We start from the raw sequence: 20132 nt of genomic DNA on the forward strand, positions 1-20132 counted from the left end.
GTGTACGATGCTACATTTTTAAGGCATACATACATATATACCGCACTTCATATATCTCAAGGTAAAAATTAACAACGAATTTTTCAGATTTTTATGGGTCATATGTCAACAAAGTAGAGGAGTTTGTGAGTACATTATACGTCGGATTGACCCAAAATATTAGCAACATCACGGTTGCCGTTCATTATAATACCCCGATGATCTAAGCCATTTTTATAGTGATCACTATAAAGATCGGAATTTTTCTAATAAAATTCTTATAAAATTTTAGATGGGGTTAGGGCCAGAAAAAAAATATATTTTATAGACCGAAAACACAGAAAATTGTCCTAATTGTCTGCACATTATAGACCATTCGATGAGGAGATTTGCATGGATCTAAGGTTAAGGACAAGTCCGAGTTCATGTTTGACTCTTGTCTTGTATGAAATACACCAAAAATTCCATTCAACTGCGAATATGCCACTTTCCGGCGAAATCCAAAATATATGAAAAACCAGGAAGGAAAGGATTTTATCAAATCAGAACCGACCTCGATAAAATTTGGCAAAGTTACTTCTGAGCTGTATTTGATATATTTCCCTGAATATCTTTGTTACGGAGTGCATATTACGGCTGTGGGTAACAAATATAACAAATCGGATGAACAGTATATATGGGAGCTATAGCTATATCTGAACCGATCTTCACCAAATTTGACATACTATCTTCTAGACTCAATTAGGTCGTAAGTGCCAAATTTCATCCAATTTGGGCAAATATTAGACGTTTGGTGCAAAATAAAACGTAAATCGGAGGAAGTTATATATGGGAGCTATATCCAAATCTGAACCGATCTCGATAAAATTTAGCAAATTTATTTTTGAGCTGTATTTGATATATTTCCCCAAATATTGTTGTTACAGAGTGCATATTACGGCTGCGGAGGACAAAAATAACAAATCGGATGAACAAAATATATGGGAGCTATAGCTATATCTGAACCGATTTCGATCAAATTTAGCATATTTAATTTCAGGTCCAATCTGATCGTACGTGCATAATTTCCTACTATTCGGACTGATATTACACGTTTGGTGCACAATAAAAGGCAAATCGGACGAAGATATATATGGGAGCTATATCTAAATATTGACCGATTATCTCCAATTTCAATAGGGTTCGTCCTTGGGCCAAACAAATGATTTGTGCAAAATTTCATCTGGATAGGGCAATAAATGCGAACTGTACTTTGTTTACAAAAATATATGGACAGACGGACGGACGAACGGACGGACGAACGGACGGACATGCATAAATCGACTCAGAATGTGATTTACACTAGCCACCACAGATCATCAAAAGGAACTAAGGATTTATCTCGTTTCCTTTTGCGTGTTACAAACAAATGCACAAAGACATAATACCCTGACCACCTTGTGGTGTAGGGTATAAAAACTGGTATTTGTCACCAAATAGCAAATAGGACCTACAATGCGCAAGGTAATATTTTTTTAGTTTTTTTATTAAAATAATTTTATTTATTATACCCTCAGCCATATGGCTACAGAGGGTCCGGCCAAAACGTGCCTAATCGAAATAATGTCATCAATAATTAAGGGTCCATTGCATCGGACATTTTTACCATTGTTTCCATTCCCTCATGGTGGAAGATACCAAATGTTCGGCCCGACCTCGTAGTATTCGTGGTATTTTTTGTGGACTCTTGTAGGGCTGACTTAGTATGATACAAATATTTTAACGTAGGTTGTTCAAATTTTCGTGTGCCCCTTAGCTTCCCATGAAATATATATTTTTATACCCCCACCCTAGTGTAGAGGGTATGTTAAGTATGTCATTGCGTTTGTAACACCTCGAAATACAAATTGAAGACCGCGCAAATTCTTGATAAGCATACAATTCTATGTAGATCAGCCCGTCTTTGGAAATCACTCTAGCTTCCAAAGAAAATGAAGTAGAATTTTAAAATTTTACTCAGATGTATTTTACCTCTGCAGCATTTTTGGTATGAGCCATATCGTCCCACATTTTGGTATAGTTCCCACATATCTGTACTGCCAGATTTAAGGTCTTTTGGTTGTTTTAATCACAATTTTATCCCGACTTAGCTGTAAATGGACGGTTGGTGTTCCCAGTATGTAAGAACCATCATTGCATGGAACTGTCCACATAGGTCCAAGTTTTGATATAGTCCCTATATAACTGTACCTTATGATATTCGGTATTTGAATGAATTGTATAGCACTTTTCACCCGAATAGTTTGGTATTTGTAGTTCGTAATGTAGTTCGCTTAAGACAGAAAATCGCCCATACAGGCCCATATCTTCATATGGTATCCATATGAGGGCACCTCCCAATATTCGACATTTAAAAAAAATATATAGCAAACTTGGCATTTGGAGCTCTGCCTTATCTGGTACATTATTGGTAATAGAATAGCCCCCATAAAACAATACCTCCCTTTATTTGGTATGTTGATGATTTTAGCTTCATTTTTCAACAGAATATCTCAAACTAGACTTTCCCAATAGGCACCGCCCATATAACTGTAAGACCTGATATTCGTTTTTTTTCCAATTTAACGGGCCTTTTTATACTGTGCAAGTTCCTTACAAATGGTAGAAGGTATTATAGATTCCGACCGGTCGAAGTAATCTACTTTTTTACTCGTAAATTTTTGTGAAATTCTGAACTTTTGTGAAGGGGTTACCGTATTAAATGAACCAAGTTTGGACAAAACCGGATCTCCCTTCGTGCATACCCGCCAAACAGACAGACGTACAGGATAGTTAAATTCCATTTGTTCGGAAACTACTTTCAAAAATGGAAACATGGAAGTCTAAAACCATCATATCATGATATATACCCTCTACAATCATAAGTGTAATATTATAAAAGTGAAGATGCCCAAAATGTCAAGAAAATCAAGTGCTTCTTCATATTTTATAAGAGTTATGCCAGCTAGTCGTGGCTACCTTTGTAGGCGACTTTGCCTGTCCAACTCCATCACGGAGAAATCAGCGACAAATATATTTTATCAATGAAAGTGCCACTCTGTTCTTCTCTGCCAGAAGAGGTTAGTATGCAGGGGCTTATGGCCTCTAAGCGACTTCTAATTGTGAGCCCCCATTATGTGTACCTACACCACACTGTGGTCAGGGGTTTATACCTTTGTGCATTTGTTTCGAACATGGAGAAGAAAATGAGATAGATACATAGTTACTTTTTAGGATCCTTATAGAATCACTTTCTGAGTTGATTTATGCATGTCCGTCTATCCATGTATTTATGTTAACAAAGTACAGGTCGCATTTATTGCCCGATCGAGATGAAATTTTCTAAACAATTGGTGAGCATCGGTTCAAATTTAGATATGGTTTCCATATATACCTTGAACCGATTTCGGGTTAGTTGTGGACCAAATGGCCAATATATTTCCAAATGACCTGAATTTCGACCGATTTCCAGTCCAAATGTCCTGAATTTTGGCAAATCCGACCGAGTTTAGTTAGAAGCAAGCGCATCAAATTTGGTTCATCAATCGGTTCAGATAGAGCTATAGCTCCTCTGTAAATGTTTCATCTCATTTTCTGTTTAAGTCCTTTACATGCGTAATATTCACTCCACCACAATGGTATGGGGTACCAGATAACTTATGGAGCTCAAAGATACCTCTGTCAAATTTTATCGAGATCGGATCAAAATTTTATATATAGCTCGATTTAATATCAGATTTATTGTGCACCAAATGGCATATATCAGTAAAAATGAACTAAATCTTGGAATTCTGATTGAATTCAGATTAGAAGCATTTGCCTCAAATTTGGTGAAAATCGGTACAGATAGAGCTATAGCTCCCATATATATGTTACATTCTATTTGGTGTTTAAGTCCCCCACATGCGTGGTATGCACTCCACAAGAATGATATTTGATGCCGGGCACCAGATACAGTTGAAAATACCTCTGCCAAGTTTTGTTTAGATCGGTTCAGATTTTTTTTACATCGTCATCCAGTTTTACGGTTATTCTTCACCAAACAACAAATCATCCGTCAAATTTGTTGAAAATCGACTCAGAGTTGGATATAGTTCCCAAATTGTGACTACTCTGAAGCCATGATACGCATTCAAATAAGGTTCATAGCTAGTATGATCTACTTCACATAAATTCCCAATATAAACTTGTTAATCTGTATTTTGAAATGAAATTTAATCTGTATTTTGTTTATAAATTACATGTACTGGTGGACGGGCACAAACATGTTTTGTTACTACAAGAACAGATTTTATATCCATATCTGGAGAATTCTTTGCCTATGGATTGCGATTTCCACATACCATTACAATTTTAAATCTTTCATTTGTAGAATAGTATAATTTTTCAATAAGTCGTGCTTTATATTTTTTATTTCAGGAGCAATTCTCTATATCTATTAACAACTATTATTAGTCTTCAAAACAAAATCATAAAAATAAAAAACAATTCTTAAAATTATTTACTCACCTCCACCATTATTATAACACAAATACGGAAAACGCCAAACATTACCCAAACCGACTGAGTAACCCAACAACGAGAGTAGAAAATCAAATCGACCCGTCCAATTGCCTCGTTCCGGTTCATTGGTCTCACTCTGGGCCGTCACGTCCAACGTGAGCAGGGCCGCATGTGAGTCGACGTCACGCAACGTAGCCACTGTCGGCACCGAGGTTATGGTCGCTGCTGGCGGCTGCTGTCCCTTGGCCGCCGATGATTTATCCACTTTGGCAGGTTTGGGTGTTGGTGGTGCCGGAATGGGGGCAGGTGCATTGTTGTATGGCATTTTTTGGCCCGGAGGCAATTCAATGGAAGTGAAACGATCTTCATTTTCCTGCAAAAATTGAAAAACATGAAAAGAAAACAATAACACATCCATATCATCATCATCATCATCATGAGTATCAGCATCAATGCAGTCAAGTTGAATGGAATTTTAACAAATCAAAATCAAAATATTTATTTGTAAATTTCCGCTTGGTTAAATCAAAATAAAAATGCAAAAAAAAAAAAAACACAAACAACAACATTGATTGTTTAGATAAGAATAGATTTTCCATAAAAGTGGACTGATGTCTTGTGGAGGAATTGCAATAAATAAAAATCTAATTCATTCAGAATTGTATAAAGGTAAGTTTTGTTAATGGCACATGCAAAAATTCAATTGTCAAAGATTAATGACTGATAGTCTCATAGCCGCGAAAAAACTACTTGGGATAGAATCTTGAAAATTCGTATATAGGTCGCTATTGGTGGCTAGGTGGGCGATTAGATGAGATTTTTGGAAATTCGTACGAAGAAGTACTAAAAAGTACTTTGGACAAACATTCTATAGAAATCCTACGCAACGTCATCTATAAAAGGTGTTCTATCTATAGAAGACCTATAAAAGGTCTTCTATCTATAGAAGACCTAAAAAAGGTCTCATATCTTTAGAACCCCAGTACAAAGTCTTATATCTATAGAAAACCTAAGACCTATAACAGGTCTTCTATCTACAGAATAACTATACGGGGTCTTCTTTTTATAGAAGACCTTTACAAGGACTTCTATCTATAGCAGAAATATACAAGGTCTTCTATCAATAGAAGACCTACACAAGGTCTTCTATATATAGAAGACCTATAAATGTCCTCTATCTATAGCAGACATATACAAGGTTTTCTATCTTTAGAAGACCTACACAAGGTCTTCTATTTATAGAAGACCTATACAAGGTCTTCTATCTATAGAAGACCTATACAAGGTCTTCTATCTATAGAAGACCTATAAATGTCCTCTTTCTTTTCTCTCTTTTGAAGACCAATGCAGCGTCTCCTCTGTTTAGAATATATATACAAGGTGTTCTTTCTAGAAGAGCTATACAAGTTCTTTTACCTATAAAAGACCTATACCAGACTTTGTATCTATAGAAGACCTATACGAGGTCCTTCAACAATAGCAGACTATCAAATGGTTTCCTATCCATGTAGGGCCAATAAAAGCTTCCCCGTCATAGAAACCCTGGGAAAAGTCTGCTTTTCATAGAGGGCTTTAATAACTTCTTATGAAATAAGTTCTACGGAAAACCAGTTCTTAGCAGAACTTCTTGTAACTATAAAATAAATATAAGAAGTATTCTTTCTACAGACTCTTCATAGTATCACTTTCTGAGTCGATTTATGCATGGCAGTCCGTCCGCATTTCCATATATTTTACTTTCCGATTTAATATCCGATTGCGATAACAATTTTCAAACAATATTTGCTTGGCCCAAAGACTACTCCTATTGCAATTGGTGAGAATCGGATCAGATTGTTAAAAGTTGGGTTTTCTTAAAAAGCCTCAAGAATTTCTTATGTCTACTGAAAAAGACTTCTTAGAAGAATTTCTTCCAACTATGAAATATCTATAAGAAGTCTTCTTTCTACAGATTTCTAACAGGTCTTCTGCAGGGTGAGATAAAAAAACTGCAACAAAGTCAAACGCCATCATTCTTACATTTCTTTAAAAAAAATATTGAATGAATGCAAAAAATGTCGGAAATAGCATCAAATTTTAGAATAAGTTTAGATTTGTTCCAATTGGTCACCTTGGGACGAATTATGGCCTTTAAATGGCCAATCAAATCGTCACACTCTGCCCAAATGTTGCTCTGCGGTATTTTGGCCCATTCCCACCGAAGCGCTTGCTTGAGGTGATCGACACTTTGGTATTTTTTAGTGCCAACATTGCTTTCCAAAATACTCCAGACACAATAGTCTAACGGATTGGTATTGGGAGATTTTGGTGGCCACTGTGCGCTGGAAATCAAGCAAGGAATCTCATTTTGTAACAATTCTTGAGTGGCGCGTGCTGAGTGCGATGGTGCTGAGTCCTGTTGGAATGTCCAAGGTTGCGTGCCCCAGGCTTTAATACAACCTCCAGAATATTTTCGCGATAATATTCGGCATTTATTATGATGCCATGGTCCATTAATACGAGCGAAGAGCGACTATCGACTATTATGGCAGCCCACATCATCACCATGACCGGCGCTTGAGTTCTTGTGGCCAACCGAAGGTGCACATTTTCAGCTAACCTCTTTGGCAAGTAAACGCGATAATTTTGTTTGTTTACAAACTGCTGGACAACGAATGTTTTCTCATCGGAGAAAACCAAGTTCGGCAGTTCACCACTTTCGGTTAAGCGAAGCAACTCATTAGCTCTTTTGAGTCTATTTTCTTCCTGTTGCGGTGTAAGTTCTTGCACTTTTTGGAATTTCAATGGCTTTACCCCGAGCTTATTTTGCATTATTTGTCGAATGGAATATTGCTATATGTTCAGCTCACTATTAATTTTTCGGCCACTGCGACGGGTGTTTCCATCAAGTCGCTTCTTTACTTTTCGAACCATTTCTGCTGATGTTGCTGTTTTTTTTTCGTCCACTTCCTTGACATCGGGCTACGCTACCAGTATCGCGGTAACGAGCGATGATACGAAACACAAAAAGATTTATTCAAATTTAAATGCTGGAGAGCTCTAACGATAGCCACTTGCGGTATTCCAGTCAAATATAAAGAAATCACACTATCACGCTTGAATTCCATCACGAATAACTTTTTTTTTATAAAATTCTCACCAAAATGCTTTTGTACGCTTGTAAACAATATAATGAGCTGTCACTGGAATAATTTCAATAGCTGTCGGACGAGTGGCTTAGAAGTGACAGCTGTCTGAAGTTGGTTGCAGTTTTTTCATCTCACGTTGTACTGTAAGGGTGTTTGGTACTAGAGGTAAAAAAGATCCGTTAATTTGGTTGAAAATCGATTCAGAGTTGGATATCGTTCCCAAATTGTGACTACTCTAAAGCCAGAATACGCATTCAAATAAGGTTCATAGTTGGTACGATCTACGCATGGTGGTGTAGGGTATCATATAGTCAGTCCCGCCCTACTTTTGACCATTCCCCACTGGTTCTCTTTTGGAATTCTAGTTTACCTATGGAAGACTTATGGCCGTTATCCACCTCCCATCCTCATTTTTCCCCATTCCCCTTACCCCATTAAATCATCACCACATATGACGAATAGAAAATTCCATTATAGTAAATCACCCAACAATTTTCTTAATATGTCGTCGTAATGGGATTTTCCTCCACCGTGCAGAAAAAAGAAGAAAACCGCCCGAACAAACAAATCTGCCAAGAACACATTGATGATTTATTGAAGAGACAGAACGAACATGAATATGTCTTTGGCCGATGTTATTAATGATTAAAATATGCCAATAAGTCATTTCGAAATTTACATATTTTTCACATTCTGTGCTGATATATTGTGATCGACGACCTCTTCCTCCTTCGAAGCCAAGGAAATAGTTTATTAGAACTATCTAGGCTATTTGGATTTATTAAGATATCTGGCAGTTAAGTACTCTTTGCACAACTGGACAAAATAAAATTAACGAAAAAACAACAACAACAGTAACAAGAAAAACAACAATATTTTCGTCCAGTCCAGCTAGAGTTCAAGCTATCAAATGTTTAAATTGGCTCTTGGCCAAATTGTTGTTGACGTGGTTGATATTTCATTTCAAAAAAAGAAGGAGGCAGAAAATAAGGAAAAAACTTAGCCAACAAATAAAAAACAATATTTTTCCTCCCCTTCCGCCCACCAAACTAAGGTACAAGGAAACTATTACATTTATACTTTATATTATATTTTCCTCCCCCTACTTTGCCAACATTCCCTCACTCTAGCCCCTCACAAAAGGCAAAGGCCATTCATTCACAAATACATTCGCTGGAAATAATGGAAATCACATCAACATAAGTGTATGTGTATATACGCTTGTATGTGTGTGTGTGTTTGTCTATTAAAATATTTGCTCATACAACAGTTGCTGCTCATCGCTGTTGCTCTGCTGCTGTGGTCATGAAAATCTTGTCGAAGGAGGGATATGAGTCTAGCAAATGTTCCAACCATCATGTCTTTGCATTTATTATAACACCCATTGGCCTCCTCCAACCTCTTCTCGCCACACCACCAACACCAAAAAGGAAAAAACTTGCCGAGAAAACAAACTAACAAAACAAAGCAAAAAAAGTGTCAACGTCAATTGTTGGCAATTTCCAAATAAATTTTTGCCACATACAAGGTTACTCAAGTTCCATGACAGATTTGCGACATCTGCTTGTAGGACAGTATATTTATTTTTGTGTGTTTTTTCCGTTTTTGCTTTTTCCATTGGGGGCTGGATGCACTACAAATGAACATTAGAATGTAATGAAAAAAGTCGAGAACTCAAACAAAAAAGTGGATTTTCGAAAAGGAAGTGTGAAATATAAAGGGAACAGGATGGTTATTTCGGATTTTATAATCGTTTTAGTTTTACAAGACTTTGACCTGTTGTGGAGGAGGTACCAGAAGGAATGGCTTGATCTCTAGGATCTTTATAACAGAGCTAGTGTTGATAGAAATATTGAGATGTGCCAATTGTGAATGGAATCGGGTGTATGGTGCCTGGATATTCAAAATGTTGACCCTTCGTAGGGAAGGTAGCAGAAGAGTGAACCGATATCTTGTGTTAGTCTGATATGGGATGTGTGAAATATGAAGAGCACCAGATGTTTATTTTGTTATTTTATGATCGTTTTGGTTATTCAAAACATTGTGGGGGAGGTACCGGAAGGAATGTCCGATCCCTCCCGTGCACTATTTTTTTTTGGGAAATTTCGAATTTTTGGGAGGTGCAAAAAGGAGTTGGTCGATATTTCCCATCTCCTAACCCAATCTAAGTTTGATAATAATATTACGATGTACTATGCCTGGACCAAATCGGATACTTCCTTCGAAATAACAGACGAACGGACGGACATCGCTAGATCGACTCCTACTGTCTTAAAACGAATTTGGTCCAAAGGATTTGGATCCGGATTTGGTTCCATGAGGCACGTTTTGGTCGTATTAAATCATATCTACCCTCTCCAGTCATAAGACTGAGGAAATAAAAAGATACATTTAAAGAAATTAAAGCCTCATAAAAACATTTCAAGCGTAGTTCCAGCTTATTCGATTGCTATATACAAAGGAATATTCTAGTAATGCTAGAGCCCCAACGGCTTGACAGACTTTGCGTATTGCTGCCTCTTATCTATTACCGCTCCACTAGATTGTACAGAGTGAGATAAAAAAACTGCAACAAAGTCAAACGCTATATTTTTTTTTTTAATTTTATTGAATGAAGGCAAAACATGTAGGAAATAGGATCAAGTTTTAGAATTGTTCGAATTTGTCACCATTGGCACGAATAATGGCCTTCCTTCCTTCTGCCAATGAAACCGTCACACGTTGCCCGAATGTTAATCTACGGTATTTTGACCCATTCCCGGCGAAGCACTTGCTTGCTCTCCAAAATACTCCAGACACAATAGTCGAACGGATTTTTATCCGGAGATTTTGGTGGCCATTGTGCGCTGGAAATGAAGTGAGGAACCTCATTTTATAACCATTCTTGGGTGGCGCGTGCTGAGTGCGATATGGCTGAGCCCCTTTGGAATGCCCAAGGTCTGCGGCCAAGATATTTGCGTGCCCAAGGCTTTAATACACCCTCCAGAATATTTTCGCGATAATATTCGGAATTTACTCTGATGCCACGGTCGGTTAATACGAACGGAGAGCGACTATCGGCTGTTATGGCGGCCCACACCATCACCATGGCCGGCGCTTGAGTTCTGGAGGCCAACCGAAGGTGCACATTTTCAGCTGACTTCTGTGGCAAGTAAACACTATCATTTGGTTTGTTTACAAACTGCTGGACAACGAATGTTTTCTTATCGGAGAAAACCAAATTCGGCAGTTCACCACATTCAGCTAAGCGAAGCAACTACTTGAGTCTATTATCTTTCTGTTGCGGTGTAAGTTATTGCACTTTTTGTTATTTTAATTGCTTTACCCGAGCTCATTTTTCAATATTTGCCGAATCAAATATTGCGATATATTCAGCTCACAAGCCATTTTAAGGCCACTGCGACGCGGTTTTCGATCAAGTAGCTTCTTTACTCTTCGAACCATTTCTGCTGATGTTGCTGTTTTCTTCCATCCACTTCCTTGACGTAACAGCTATCGGACGGAGTGGCTTAGAAATGACAGCAGTCTGAAGTTGGTTGCAGTTTTTTCATCTCACCCTGTACATACACCAACATCATATCAAATTTCAGGATTCCAACACTATTCATTCACCCAATATAAATTTTTCTACTATTTAGTAATTTTCGAGCAATTATAGTACGTATTTTCAAAACCACCTCCATATCTCAACCTTAGATACTAAAAGTGACCTTAATAACAAACTTCAGGATTTCAGCTCTGTAATTTTTTAAAAATTTACTTCTATTTTGTACGATTATAGCATCCAGATCCAAAACCACCTCCTACTCTCAAGCACAGACACCAACCGTGACATCCATATCAAATTTCAAGATTTCAGCTATATTCCTTCACCCAATACCAAATTTAGTGCGATTTAGGGCTTTTCGTACAATTATAGTACACGATTCCAGAATTACCTCACTATCTCAATTCCAGATACCAAAAGATACCTTAATATCAAATTTGAGGAGTCCTCATACCGAATTTCAGAATTCAAGCACTATTTATTCACCCAGTACCAAATATAGTACTATTTAGAATTTTTCGTGCACTTGTAGAACACATTTCCAAAATTAGTACACAGTACCAAAATTGCTTTCAAATCTTGATTCTTGTACCAAATTCCTGTATCGAATTTCCAAGAAACCCTTTTGTACGTCTATCTTTTACTCCATTCCATGTTTAGTAAATTTTAGTACTTTTCGCACACTTTAAGTATGAATTTCTAGAATCCCAGCCTTATCACACGCCTATGCACCAAGAGTGACCTTAGTGCAAAATTTTAAGATTTACCTTCAGCCATTTCATCTTGTCGTGTATATTTTATCAAATACATTTTATATTTTTGTTCGCTTTTTATTTAATTTAAATATATTTTTATGGAAAATTTTAAATTTTGAGTTTATGGTCCAGAAACAGGGGACTTATATTTCCCATTTTTATCCTTGATCTAATATTTACCAAAATATAAGCGAAATTCGGACATTGAAATCAATTTTACCAATTTATTTAATTGTTCAATCGAGGGGTTTTTTTTATGCTACAGTTCGCTGGCTAGTAAACCTTCACAATTATAAAGTTAATGCCTAGTGATACTCTCAGACCATGGGTAAAATATGTTCCTCACAAAATCGTCGTTGAATTAGTAATATAGCATTGTAAAAAATATACAAAATAATATTTTTTTTTTACTGAAATACCATATGCCGACTACTGGCAAATAGACATGCCGAGCATTGGTGTCGACTACTGGCAAAAAAACTACTATTTTAGTAAAATTGCAAATTTTGCCAATTTAATAAAAACAAATTCAATTTTTGTTTATTATTTCGAAAACTAAACAAGATTTGGAATCTGGACAAATTTATATTTTAGCAATTGAAAGATTTCTCTCAGAATGTTGAAAGTTTGAAAAATCGAAAATCCTAAAAGTGCCGACTACTGTACACTTACCCTATTGCGAATTTATGTGAAGTAGATCATACCAAATATTTACCTTATTTGAATGGACATCATGGTTTTAGAGAAGTCACAATTTGGGATTATATTAAAAAACTACTTATTGGAGCAATAGAAATACTCGACCGAATTTCAGCAAATGAAAAAATCCGGTTGAATATTTGTGCTGATATTTTATATATGGTGAACAATAACCTTAAAATCGGATGAAGATGTATATAGAAGCTGAAAAAAAAAATCTGAACCGATCTAGATACAATTTGGCAGCGGTATTTTCGAGCTGTGACTAATGTTAGGTCTCAAATATCTTTGTTGTGGAGTGCATATTACGCATGTGAGGGACTTTAGTTATATCCGATTCAATTTTCACCAAATTTGATGTACTTGTGAATGTACGGTTGAATGTTTCAAAATGCAGGTCATTTAGACAGATATTGGCCATTTGATGCACAATTAACCCGAAATTGGTTGAAGATATATATAGGAGCTTTATCTAAATTTGAACCGATTCTCACCAATTTCAATAGCGTTCTTCCTTAGACCAAACAAATATTGTTTCGAAAATTTCATCTCAATCGAATAATAAATGCGACCTGCATTTTGTTCACAAAAATACATGATCAGACGGACGGACAGACTGACTGAGGGACATGCATAAATCGACTCAGAAAGTGATTCTATGAGGATCCTCGAAAGTAACTATGGGTCTATCTTGCTTCTTTCTCCATGTTACAAACAAATGCACAAAAACATAATACCCTTACCACTATGTGGCGTGGGCTATAGAAAGTCCATTTTAGTGAGTTTCCACTTCTTAAGGACTATAATTCCACTTATTTGTCAAGCATTATCAAATCCTTTATAGAACATAGTAGAAAAATGAATGTATCTTTCGGAAATGATGATTTCCTACATGCCTACATATTTCATCATGAACGGTATCATATTTCAGCTTATTTTTGGATTATTTTGTTTTCATATATTTTCTATCAACTACCATAAGAGGTTGGGTGTTTGGCCACGAAAAATTAAATAATAAGCCACCGTGCGACCGCTACTATTTAACTCCTTACAGTCATATTTAATTTTTTTCTCGAAATATGTCAGGAAAAAATTATCCCATATTTATACCCTCCACCATTCTATGGAAGATATATTAACTTTGTCATTCCGAAACTCCTCGAAATATTCATAACATACCCTACAAAGTATATATATTCTGTATCAGCGTAAAATTCTAAGATGATCTAGCGTTGTTCGCCTGTCTGTTGTAATCACGCTATCTTTCGACCGAATTGAGATAGAAGGCTAAAATTTTGCATACATGTATAGTTTACCAATAGGCAGGTTAAGTTCGTTTTCGTTCCTCCCGATATTCGGTATTTTGATGATTTCAGCAACATTATTCACCGCAACCGTTTCAAATTTCGTACTAGAAGATACTAATGGGTACTACAACCTATGGCAAAAAATTTTGTATGCAGGTTCAGATTTTCGTATAGTCACCATATAACGGTACCTCCCGATATTCGGTATTTTCATAATTTTAGCGACATTTTTTATGGAATTATTTCGAATTTCGTATTTGAAGTTCGTAAGGGGTACTACAGCCTATGACAACAATTTCTATATGCAGATCCACGTCTTCGTATAGCCCCCATATAACAGTACCACCCGACTGTCGGTATTTAGACGATTTCAGCAACATTATTCACCGGAATCGTTTCGGAATCGTATTGATAGATCTTAATGGGTACTACAACTTATGGCAAAAAAATTCGTATGCAGGTCCATATCTTCGTTTAGCCTCCATTTAACGGTACCTCCCGAAACACCGTATTTCATGTTTTTTTTTTTTTTTTTTTTTTTGACATTATTCACCGTAATTGTAATAAATTTCGTATTTAATGTTCGAAATGGGCACTACAGCCTATGACAAAAAATTTCGTATGCACGTCCACGTCTTCGTATAGTCCCCATAAAACGGTTTTCATTTAAGTGGTAGCTTTCGGCTTTTTTATTGAAATTTTTAGACTTTCTACGAAATGGTGGGGGGTTATTAAAAGTTCGGCCTGGTCGAACTTAGATGCCTTTTTACTTGCTTAATATTTATTTTGGCTTTAAATTAATTGCGTATGAGTAACGCTAACAATTGGAACCCTGTTCTGTACTACAAACTGTTACATGAGGAAAATAATATACAATTAATTTCCAATAGTTTGCAGGATCCTTTTCTCCTGAATTAAAAATTGTAAATTCGCCGAAAAAAAGATTCATGCTAACTGTATCCAGCATTAAACCAGCTAAGAAGACGAAGAATAAAATTCCCAAAAACTCCCAATGGGTTTTCCACGTTTAAAATATTATTGGGAATTGCTATTTCCAAAAATAATAATATGTATATATGTTTGTGAATCTTACCTCCCACAAATCGACATCCAGACAGGTGCTGGACTCCTTGTTAGGTTTGAGTTTTTTCTGTTTCGTTTTTGATTTGGATTTGGATGAACCCGAGGAACCTTTCTTGTCCATGGTTATGGTGTTGAAGATGATGGCAATGGATTGTAAGTTGAATTTATTTTTTGCACTTTTGTTGTTGTTGTTATGGTTGTAGATTGAATATAAATATTGGCTTGTTGGAGGACTTATTTTGAAATGTTATTAAAGTTAGATTTCAGGATGCATAAAGTATTTTTTTTTAGATTTTTTTAAATTTCACATTGGCACAATTTCTAGAGTCCTTTAGTTTTTTTAATTGTTTTAAGTTTTTTTTTTTTTTTTTTTTTGTGTAGAATTGAAATTGTCTTTGTGTCACAGAGAAATTATTCGTGTTGACTGCAGCATCGAACTGAAACGGCGTTTGTCATCATCATCATCATGGAAGTCGTAGTCTTTGCCATCATCATCATCGTCATCTTCATTGAGGTAATAGACATCGTTTGCATCGACACATCATCCAGCATTGTTGTTGGCATAAATGACAGCGTTGTCATCGTTCGACTTTGTTTGATCATTGACATTGTCAGGTATTGAAGGCTTGTGAACTGCACTCACACAAATGAATCCATTGAAATGTCAATGCTACAACAATGACAACGGAATATTCCCAATCGAGAGAGGGAGAGAAAGCGGGAGTGAAAAGAAAGAAAGCTTCTGTTTTATGGTTGTTGTTGTTCTCGATGTTGTTGCAATATCAAGCCCCTTGTTCGGCATTTAATCTAAAAGAAGAAAAAAAGTTTGTTTTTTATTATTTGGTTTTTTAAAGAGAACCTTTATTGCAAAAATCCAACAAGACAAGAACATAAAAAAAACTCAAAATGAACAACAATAAAGGGAAAACTTTGTTGTTTGTTGGATAAAAAAAAGTTCTCTGTTTGACTGTGTATACATGTGTGTGTATGTATGTGTGCGGGAGTCTTTGTACGTCCGGGATGTGAGTGAGTTTGTTAAAGTTTTCTTTTTTAATTGAATTTGATGAAAATAATGATTAACACATGTTGTCAATTCCATTAGTTCATCAACGTTTGATTTGTCATTTGAATTTTTTCATGTTTTCTTTTGGCGAACAATGTTGAATAATGAATTAGGGGTTTAGAGAAATTGGTCCGGATGATGTTAGTAGATATTAATGTGGGGTGTTACGAAAAAATTATTCGTTTTGGAGGATTTGAATTTTACATTAAACAAGAGAGTATATTTACTGGCACATATACACTCTCAGTATGTACACCAGATATATACGAACCTCAGAATGTTTCTTTAATGGTATTTTGAATGAAAAGTTCACCATTTTTTGGCAGAAAGTTAAAAAGCTATTCTTTAAAATCCACCGCAAAAAAATGGATGTAAATTCCCAATATTATTTTTTTTTAAATTGTTTAATTCCTTAGAAACCTTTCATTGTTGTTATACAGATTCCTCTGAAATATTACTGAAAACAATGTGAGGCATTTTTGGCCGCAAATGTTTACCCTTAAGCTCTCTGGTCTCTTTTTTAACCTATTTTTAAAATACTATTAAAAATTAGCTTTAAACAGCATCGTAGAAAACCAAAATGTTCTGCACTTATTTGTCATAAAATTTGGAAGGGCGCCATATTTGTCGATAATACCCAAGGTTTTTATGTCCTATATCGCTTTGAGGCCCCGAAAAAAATATTGGTCCTGGACGTGGTAAGTTATATATAGATCTTCCTATATTGTCGAGCTGATTAGATCTAGATATGTGTGTCCGTCCATCCGTCCGTCTGTCCATGCTCACTTGTAATATGCAACATGTCGCATTTATGACACGATCATCACGAAATTTGGCAAGGGTAGGGTCAGAATATAAGTATAAAGGGGATATGAAAAAACTGCAACCAATCTCAGACTGCTGTCATTTCTAACCCACTCGTCCGACAGCTTTTAAAATTATTCCAGTGACAGAACATTATATTGTTTACAAGCGTACAAAAGCATTTCGGTGAGAATTTTCCAGAAAAAAAGTTATTCGTGATGGAATTCAAGCGTGATAGTGTGAATTCTTTATATTTGGCTGGAAAACCACAAGTGGCTTTCGCTCGTTACCGTGATACTGGTAGCGTAGCCTGACGTCAAGGAAGTGGACGGAAGAAAACAGCAACATCAGCAAAAATGGTTCGAAAAATAAAGAAGCGACTTGATCGAAACCCGAAACAAAGAGGTCAGCTGGAAATGTGCACCTTCGGTTGGCCACCAGAACTAAAGTGCCGGCCATGGTAATGGTGTGGGCCGCCATAACAGCCGACGGTCGCTCTGCGCTCGTATTAATCGATCGTGGCATCAGAATAAATGCCAAATATTATCGCGAAAATATTCTGGAGGGTGTATTTAAGCCTTGGGAACGCAAACAATTTGGCAGTATACCTTGGACATTCCAACAGGACTCAGCACCATCGCACTCAGCACGCGCCACCTAAGAATGGTTACAAAATGAGATTCCTCGCTTCATTTCCAGCGCATAACGGCCAACAAAATTTCCGGATACCAATCCGTTGGACTATTGTGTCTGGAGTATTTTTTAAAACACGGTTGGCACTAAAAATACCAAAGTGTCGATCACCTCAAGCAAGCGCTTCGCCGAGAATGGGCAAAATACCGCAAAGCAACATTCGGGCAACGTGTGACTGTTTCATTGGCCGTTTGAAGTCCATAATTCGTGCCAAAGTTGACCTATTCGAACAAATCTGAACTTATCTAAAAATTGATGCTATTTTCGATATTTTTCATTCAACAAAAATTTAAAAGAAAAACATATTTAAAAATTATTAGAAACTGCAAAAAAGATATTAGATTTTGTTGCAGTTTTTTTATCTCACCCTGTAAGTATTCACCATAAAATTCTAAATCGATTTAACTATCTTTATGTTAGACCCACATTTGTAATGTGCCTAGTCGCAATATAATGGTGCCTTCTAATATTCGGTAATTTGATGATTTTTGTCTCATTTGTTTAAAAATTGGTATTTGTAATTCATAATGGATTCTAGCTTCAGTGGCGAAACATTGTATATATAGGTCCACGTTTTTGTATAGCCCCATAAAACGGAAGATCCAGATATTCAGTATTTTCATGATATTTGATACATTTTTCTACGGATTTGTCTAAAAATTTGTATATGTAGTTCATAATGGGTTTTAACATTAAATACTTAGGTCCACGTTTTCCTATAATGCACATATAACGAAACCCACCGATATTCGGTGTTTTGATAATCCTAGTCACATTCACACACGAAATTCTTTCAAATTTGGTATTTTAGAATAATATGTAGATGACAATCTTTGAAGTATAAAATTGGCTATAGAGGTTTCCGATTTGGTATTGCCCCAGGCAACAGGCCCACCCACATTGTTTTTTTTTTTTTTTTTTTTTTGAAAATTTAGCAGCATTATGCAAACGTTCTTACTGGCGTTTGTAGTTCATAGTGGAACGCGTTTAAATTCAGATAAATTTATATAAATTTTTTTCTTTACCCAAAGGTGGAGGGTATTAGGGTGTTATTTCCTTGTCTTTATTATACAGTGTCCGAAAACAATGCGAGGATTTTTTGGTCGAATTTTTATTATTATTAAATTTAGATGGAGTTTGGATGCGGGCAATATCGGTCCACTCTATCTGTTACCTCCCTCACTAAAAATTGAAACTTTCAAAAAAAAAAACATTTCACTGAACAAAAAGAAAAATTATAATCCGATTTTGCTCCAGCTTTTCTAATCCAAATATTTGCATCAGTGCTAGGTTAGGTGGGAAAATGAACAATATCGTACCACTCCGTCAAGTAACTCACCCACAAAGGGTCAAAATTTTGAATAATTATAACTCTTATAAAATGTGATGTAAGAGTATGATTGTTTTCAAATTACCCACACTTTACAATATTTTTGTTTACTTAAGGTTTGTTGTAAAGATGGAATATATCAGTCCAGTCCTTCTGGTACCTCCCCCACAAAGTGTCAAAATTTTGAAAATCCGTGAAACTCCTAAATCGCGAAATTAAATTCAAATTCTATTCAGACTTAGTACATCTCAGTATTTCTATCTACACAAGATCAGCAATAAAGATGGTCGAGATCGAACAATTCCTTCTGGTATCTCCCCCGCAAAGTGGCTGAATTCCGTCAAAGTGCCAAAATGCAGCCCATTTGGTGCACAAAAAACCTGAAATCGGATAGAGATATTTATGGGAGCTATATCCAAATCTAAACCGATCTTGACAAAACTCTTAACCGATTCTCACCAATTTCAAAAGGGATCGTCCTTTGGACCAACAAATATTGTTTGGATAATTTCATCTCAATCGGATAATAAATGAGACCTGAATTTTGTTCACAAAACTATATGGACGGACGGACTGACATGCATAAATCGACTCAGAAAGTGAATCTATGAAGATCCTCAAAAGTAACAATGGATCTTTCTCATTTCCTTCTCCATGTTACAAACAGATGTACAAAGACATAATACCCTTACCACAATGTGGTGTAGGGTATAAAAACATTCGCATTGACGGCAACTTCCAAATTAAGTTTGCAAAAATACAATCGTTTCCAGAATTTCAGAGAAAATCAATTACTAACACAATCCAAATTATTTTTATAATTCAGTTTTAATTTGAGGGAAAATTGTTGACATTATTAGTAATGTTGAATGTGACACATACGCCTAACGATGTCGTTGCTAGCATGTTCAATCCATGAATCGGCGGAAAAATATAAAAACATTGTTAAGTTCGACAGGGCCGAACCCTCTACAATATTAAAAATTTAGTTCTGTTTAAATCGAATTTACTCAAAAACCTAAAATTTAAAGTTTCATTATATGGAGCTATATCTGATATCAGAGTTTTCACCAAGAATCCGAAATATTTAATCACAACTGGTTTAGTCGATTTTGTAAAAATTTATGTAAATTTATATGGCTACACGAAAATGGCGGACCTACACTGAATATTTTCTGCGTGTAGCAAATATACCTCTTGAGAATCCAAAATATTAAAATACA

The 20132-nt window shown here is 35.9% G+C and overlaps 1 protein-coding gene across 1 annotated transcript in view; it reads right to left on the reverse strand.

Moving 5' to 3' along the window:
* The window catches only part of LOC101898649 (uncharacterized), a 129439-nt gene that overhangs the window by 64424 nt on the left and 44883 nt on the right, over positions 1–20132 (reverse strand). Inside the window, 2 exon segments of the mRNA XM_059127621.1 lie at positions 4507–4873; positions 15030–15826. Of these exon segments, the coding sequence (XP_058983604.1) occupies positions 4507–4873; positions 15030–15140 (478 nt within the window). The 5' untranslated portion in view covers positions 15141–15826.

Source organism: Musca domestica, unplaced genomic scaffold (assembly GCF_030504385.1).
Source record: "Musca domestica strain aabys unplaced genomic scaffold, Musca_domestica.polishedcontigs.V.1.1 46, whole genome shotgun sequence".
Taxonomy (NCBI): domain Eukaryota; kingdom Metazoa; phylum Arthropoda; class Insecta; order Diptera; family Muscidae; genus Musca; species Musca domestica.